Source organism: Salmo salar, chromosome 24, assembly GCF_965601325.2.
Source record: "Salmo salar chromosome 24, fSalSal1, whole genome shotgun sequence".
NCBI lineage: Eukaryota > Metazoa > Chordata > Actinopteri > Salmoniformes > Salmonidae > Salmo > Salmo salar.
Window position 1 is genome coordinate 19,904,792 of NC_138314.1, and position 7,454 is coordinate 19,912,245.

The following is a 7,454-nucleotide window of genomic DNA, read 5'->3' on the forward strand; positions in this document are numbered from 1 at the left end:
GAGTTCAGGGTCCCCTGGCCGGTATTCAACTAAAATGATGTCCGATTTTGGGTGACTAAAGCATCCATAATGATGACAACACTAATGATTTTTTTAATGTTTCTGTGTACTGCAACATCAATATTATGGAAACTGTTTTTATATTTGACAAATAGCCTAAAGCTGTATGTATATTCAATGGGCAGACTACACTATTTCGATAAATTTAGCTTATCAAGGGCATCAGGAAAACTCTCCATTCAAGCTGGTCATTTATAAGGGTTTTATGACCCTGTAAATGTAGGGATCTTAGAGGAAAGCTGAACCAAATCCTGATTTGTCAAGATTATCAATAAGATAATATTGATTATCATAACTTTTAAGCTAGACTTGTCAAAATAGTTTTGCAGCGTAACATGCCTTCTTGCATGACAATTTTGTTATGTCATACCAGAACTGGTTGTGACCAGATATCACCAAATATCTCTTTTTAAGACTGAATGTAATTACACTGTAATTCAATTTCACCAGCCATGGTTATTAGCAAAATCAATCTGGCATGGTATGGTGTTATTTTGGTATAGCAACGATAACCGGTTTAAAAAGCCACTTGTCTTCACGGTGGTGGTCATGGATAGGTAAGTGATATGTCAAACCTTCAAATGCTGAGTGCTTCAATATATCATCTTTAGGATTGATCCCCTGACCTGCAGTGAACCATATGACTGGCCAATGAAATGCATCTAATTATAACCGATTATAAGAAAAGGTGTTACAGACAGAATATTCAGGAAAAAATAAATATAATTTATTTTTAAATATCACTCATACAGTACAAAAGAGGTAGAAGAAAATACAACCAAAGGTATATTTTGCATGAACATTAAACATGCTAAATACAAACAACAATACAACTTTACTTGGTTAACTTTAACCCAAGACGTGAATAATCTAGGTCCGGGGTATTCAACTCTTAACCTACAAGGTCTGGACTACTGCTGGCTTTCAGTTATACTGGATAATTCATTGCACCCACCTGGTGTCCCAGGTCTAAATCAATCCCTGATTAGAGGGGAATAATCATTTAAAAAAAGCAGTGGAACTGGCTTCGTGGTTCAGATGTGAGTTGGAGGGATCTAGGCACAGGAGGCTGCTGAGGGGAGGACGGCTCATAATAATGGCTGGAATGGAGTCAATGGAATGTTATCAATCACATGGAAACCATGTGTTTGATGTGTTCGATACCATTCCATTCATTCCGTTCCAGCCATTACTATGAAACCATCCTCCCCAATTAAGGTGCCACCAGCTGCCTGTGGATCTAGGTTATTCAATTCAAAGACTACTACTGCCAGAGTAGTATATTATCTGTATGCCTATCAATACGTATCTACCTTAGCATTAGGCTATTGATGAATCCATAGTCAGTTAATCCTTCAGTCAGTCAGCCCCTTTCAGGAGTTCAAGAGTAGGCCTATACTGCACACAGTCTGGAATGATTTGGCCCCATGAAGTTCATGACTCCTGTTCGGATGCCTTTATTGGTAGTGCCCAATGGAGTAGGGGAGCTACAACTGGAAGGATCGGGGGAATGGAGTGATGGAGAAAGGATAAGCAGGACGCAAACCCGTCTGTCTGTCTGTCTACCTAGCTAGATGACATGCCCAGCTGCTTCTTCAGTTTCTGGAGCTGTTTCATGCTGATGTTGTTGCCTCCACACACCACGATCACCACAGGTCCCAGGTCCTGCGCCAGCTTGCCCTCCTTCTGCAGTCTGGGGATGATGTCACAGTACACAGCTGCCAGGGCAGCACCACACGCAGGTTCCACCAGGACCTTCTCATCGTCTGGAGGAGGAGGAGGGAGAAAGAGGAATTTAGTGTCAGAGAGGCTTGTGGGCATGTCTAGATATAATAATCATATGACCCTCTACACAGCTGTAGCCTACGTTATGTTATACTCACCAACAAAGCGCTCGACAGCTTTGACAGCCTCCTGGTCTGTGACCAGCTCGGAGTAAACTGTGTGTTCACCAGCAAGTTTCAGGGTCTGTGCAGATACTCTTGTCAGGCCCAACGTGGTGGCAATGCTGTGGAGATAAAAATGACAGAATTGTTGTGCACAGGGATTGCCTTTTTGTGCTAAAATATGACTGTTTGGCTGTAATGTTTCAGTGACTCTGGTCTCTCAGTGTGAGGGTGACTCTTACCTTGTGATCTCAGGCAGAGTGATCAACTTCCCAGCCTTCATAGCAGCATTGAGACTGTGTGCCCCCACAGTCTCCATAGCTATGACTGGAACATCGTTCCAGCCGGCACGGCGCAGTCCTTCAACAACCCCGTTCATGAGGCCTCCACCGCCAACAGACAACACCATCGCACCAGGCTTCTCCTGCAGCTCGGACTCCAGCTCATTCACCAGAGACATATGGCCCTCCCTACACACACATTGAAAAAGTGAGTTTTCAGTTTTCATTCACAAAGCACGTCATGATGCATTGCAAAACAGTCCTTAGAATCTGCTTTGTATACAGCGTTCTATGTTGGCTGGAATGGAACACTAGCTATCTTTCAAACTGAGCGACGTTGTAAAATGTTCATGAAAAGACAGGCTGCAGGTTCCATTATAATGCTGCTGATAACAATGAAGTGTATTCAGCTGAGGTGTATAATTAGTGTTTGGCTATGAAATAAACCAGAAATATCTGTCTGCCAAAAAGGGTTCAGTAACCTTGTCGAATGAAATGATCTGAAATCCCTCCTCTTGCTAACACCAACACAACATAAGATATCCTGCACCATTCTGCCAATCATCCTATCATAGCACAGAGAATGATGTACACGTTTTACTCAGTAAAGCATGCTAACACTCAGGATACAATGCATCATAAATGTACATAACAAAATATACCTTAATGCAAAGTTTCATTTGGATTGGAATAGAGTGGAATGTTTCTTAACCCTTATCAGATTTCCTCATCATTTCATGGAAAACACTCTTACTATGACTAAGATTACACACACAGAGAATAGAGCAACACTGATGTTGCGGAAGTGTATTGAATATGGTATCTGTCACTCACCAGATGAAGTGTATTGAATATGGTATCTGTCACTCACCAGATGAAGTGTATTGAATATGGTATCTGTCACTCACCAGATGAGAGGGTCATCAAAGGGAGAGATGAAGATCCATCCAGGGTTGTTGGCCACAAGCTGTTGTCCATATTCAATGCTCTCATTCAGCGCCTTGCCATGAATCACCACATTGGCGCCCTCGTCCCTCAGCCTCTCCACTGTTGGTTTGGGGGTGACACTGGGCACGACGATGGTGGCAGGTACCCCAAGCTTACGGGCAGAGTAGGCAGCCGCCATACCAGCATTTCCTCCTGTGATGGCGCAATGACATCGGCCACTTTAGGAAAATGGATACTATACAGAGAGTGCTTGTCTAAAAGAGCCCATAAGCTTATGGAATTCTGAGATGTTACGCTTCTTGTATTGTGATAAAACATTTAATGGTGATTTCAAGGTAAGGCTGTGATCGGTTGCTCACCTGAACAGCAGACGAATCTCTCACAGCCTCGCTTGGCCCACTGAAAGACAACAATGAGCACATGACATGACTCACAGTTCTGTTCCCCTTTACGCGAAGAGCTCAAGGACCCCACATTAAAAATTCTACCCCCCCCCCCCCGCATTGCCATGACAACCCGGTGTTCAGACTTGGACTGACCTCAAACTGGTCTGGACTGGTCCTACTGGGAACATGCTATATATACATATATATATATATATATATATACACAATCCCCCTCACCATCCACACCCCCAACCCACTACTGATTTGCTGCGTACTAGCACAACCTATTATGTAACACCATCACCCAGTCTTATCACAAGCACACCCTCCCTCCACCCACATCCTTTCCCTCTCCTAACTCATGAGCCTAAGCTGTAGATATGGGTGATTCACTCACTGTCTTGCAAAGGTGTCCAATGCCCCTGATTTTAAAGGATCCTGTGGGCTGGGATGAGTCAAGCTTCAGATAGACAGAGGTGCCTGCCACTTTGGTTAGGGCAAGGCTCTCCCTCAGTGGGGTGGCCACGTGAAGAGCTCTCTCCTGTGGGTTCTTCATTTCTCTAGCTGAGGACAGACAAGTTGAGGAATTCATCTCTGTTCCAAGTGTGAACAATGAATATGTACACACAATTAAGTCAATACATTTCAATAATTGTATACCTTATTAAAAACAATGGATAACCCCCCCCCCCCCCCCCAAAAAAAAAAAATAATAATATATAACTGTGGAGGAAGAGCTTAACATCAATAAACTAAGTTTGTGCACTTAGTGTTTATTCCCAATGATCAGCAGTGGATACAAGCATTAGAGGAAGAGCCCCATATCAATGAACATCACCCTCATTACAGGTTGAGTTCAATATCACTATATTGTATCACTATATTATATCACTATATTATATCACTATATTAGCACTACAGAAAGAAGATGAACATAAACCTATATACAAGCAAGCAAGGGAGTAGGCTACCAATCTATCTAAGACATAATACAAACTTAGGGATGAATACTGAAAAACAACTTGTGGTAAATGTGTCTTATAACAACAAGACAGGTGCTTATAATAGCATAATTAATTACATTACTATTTCTTACTACAAATTAATTCTGGATTATCATCATCTTCTTTCAATGCACTTACAATGTATAAAATCACTGACCCTATAAACAGCCAATATGAATCATTCAAACAAGCACATCTGTTTCAGGCTTTAAGACCAAGACAATCAAAGCAAGTATCATTTTCAAAACGTTTTACTTTACCTTAGTAGACTTCTGTTTTAGAGTAAAATGCTAACTTCTCAAAAGTCAGGTACAGTGGGACACTAGACAGTTCCAGTACAGTTTTCCCTGATGAGAACTAGTAGGTGGATTTATACCTACAGTAGAGGGCTAGGCAGCAGCTACCTCCCTCTGCAACCAATCACCATTAGGCACTCCTCCGCTGTCACAACACCCCGAATTCCTTTAGACTAGACAGGTGGGGATGTAAGACCTTATGCCACCGAATAAGGAATTTTACCCCCTTTTCCTCTAATAAGTAGGCCTAAGTATAAGACAAAATAATATATTGTATATTTCTGTGAAATGGATTGATTTAAGATACCAAGGTGATGTGGTCAATTTCATTAACTAATATTGATCACCTTGACCTCAAAATATCAGCAAAATAGGTCTTTCTTATAATGAAACAGATATATCTTTGGAAATGAATTTATTTTGTAACTGTCCTGCATATTAAGATACATTATATTTAGAGTTGCTGGGCCTATAGGAACTGTATCAACTCTTAAATGGGCACCTGAACTTACATCATGCCAGGCCTACAGTATTTAATAGATCAAACAGATACAAATTTGCTAATGCTGAAATTATGATGCTCAGAATTTGTATAATGGAAACAACGTTATACTCGACTTCTTTCCACTCCCTATAGTAGGAGAATACCCAATACAAAATGAAATCTTTTATTCACAAATGCATGGTTGTGTCTCTTGCTTTTATGTCCCTTGCTTTAGTTTTATTGACATTTTACGCACGTTATTGACTACTCCGCTAAAAATTTAATCATGGGGTCAAAATGTTGGTCAGTCAGTCAGTCTATAGATACATGTTGCATGCAGACAATTTTTACACGGTGTCCTTTGCTCTGGCTTGTTGCAGGGGTCCACACTATCGGCATTGCCAAAAGAGTCGCAACTATTTTGACTCTGCACCACACCACCAAAAGCGGCGGGTTCGACTGTGACATATCCACGAGTGGAATCTGCTCAGCGGCAGCAAATGTCATGTTGACAACTCAAACCTGCCTGATCCGACTCTAAGCCGGATCCGACAGGTTTAAATCGTCGTCAACATGACATTTGCTGCCGCAAGGATATGCATTATAACAAGTATATTCACAGACATTTTTGCTGACAGTAAATGAATTAATGATCCGTATGAACCGTAATATCGCTGTCTGGATGGACAACTCACAGTAAAATAGACTATATATCATGCTCTTAAGAAATGCATTGCTGGACACTATTTAACTAATTGCAAACACATAGCACCAACATATTTTAGACCAAGCATTATCTTTAAAGTTATGCATGGACATCTAAATACAAACATTGAAATAAAGTTATTCTATTCTATCAAATAACATCTGAAAATTGTCCTAAGGGTGAAATTACAGCCCTTCTACGCTAGGCTATTCAACGATTACGCACATTAATGTAGTCTTCTACAATGCCTTTCCTGTCTCAGCATAAAATGTATGAGTCTCTGTCGCTGAACTAGAAAAAAATAAACATGTTGTTGGAAACGTGATCAATGTCTAAAATCACAACTCGTTATGTGCAGTTCGAAGTAGGTAAACGCCACACACTTAACGTTCGTCTGGAGAGGTTCATGGTCAGAGGACAAAATATAAACAATCACTGCCAACTGATGGGCATTCAGTCAAATACTGTCCCCTATGGTGAGGACATTTGATAAAACAATAAGGCTGTGTAAAAGTTGCTGACTGATTGTATATTATAGGCTACACTTGTAATGACACCAATAGACCTAAAACAAAATCTGATCTACAATGTATCTCTTTGTGATCTCTCCATGGTTGTGTAGCGCGCGCAATTCCCAACGGTGTCACGCATCATATAGGCTGTTGGTTTCAATATAGGAAAGTCCAGAAGCATACAGATCGCAAACTGTTCCATTAACAATTCATGAAAATACATGTTCAATCTGATTTCTGTCTACTTTAAAGTGATTATGTGTAATTTATGACTGCATATGTGCAGCCTAAATGTCTGAACTCAGTGAGCTGAGTAGCCTAGATATCTGAACGCTGTGAACTAAACTGGTCAGAGTCATAATCTGAATCTAAACTAGAATGTTTACTTAATGTTTTTCTCAAGTGTTACATCAAGAGATTATTAGGACAGAGTGCCGATTTAGATAATGGAGCGTTACCTGGAGCGCGCGCAAATTGCGGTCGCACAGACTGCGTTGTCTGCGTTATCGTGGAATTTGTAACATTTCTAGAGGTTAGACACCCATTACATTTTGGTGATATGCTGAGCCTTAAACCCTTTGAATTAGGCTATGTGGAGGTATATCTTTATTCAAAGCCATTTTAAGTTAGGGCTATTTTATAAATGTTTAGGACTATCATATAGCCCAATTCTAGCTTTATCTTGAAGTTGTATCAGTGCAGTTAACACACAGGATAACACATTGGAGAGAGTCCGGGCTCAGGACAGAGACATCTACAACAGGTCTACACGTATTTTGGCAGCGTCCTCTGGTGGCCAGTGTACTTTATCCACTGGAGATTAAATAACGGAGTGCTGAGACCGTATTGATGGAACCTAATTTAAATTTATTATGGGCATACTACTTAGGC

The 7,454-nt window shown here is 40.8% G+C and overlaps 1 protein-coding gene across 1 annotated transcript; it reads right to left on the minus strand.

Moving 5' to 3' along the window:
* Positions 1-765: 765 nt before the first annotated feature.
* LOC106585298 (L-serine dehydratase/L-threonine deaminase) lies at positions 766-4,914 on the minus strand. Its single transcript, XM_014171375.3, has 7 exons — positions 4,826-4,914; positions 3,959-4,125; positions 3,535-3,574; positions 3,136-3,367; positions 2,189-2,416; positions 1,944-2,068; positions 766-1,826 (listed from the first exon to the last, which is right to left on the minus strand). The coding sequence occupies exons 2-7, from the start codon at positions 4,115-4,117 to the stop codon at positions 1,627-1,629; spliced, it is 984 nt and encodes a 327-aa protein (XP_014026850.1). The 5' UTR covers positions 4,118-4,125; positions 4,826-4,914; the 3' UTR covers positions 766-1,626.
* Positions 4,915-7,454: the final 2,540 nt, after the last annotated feature.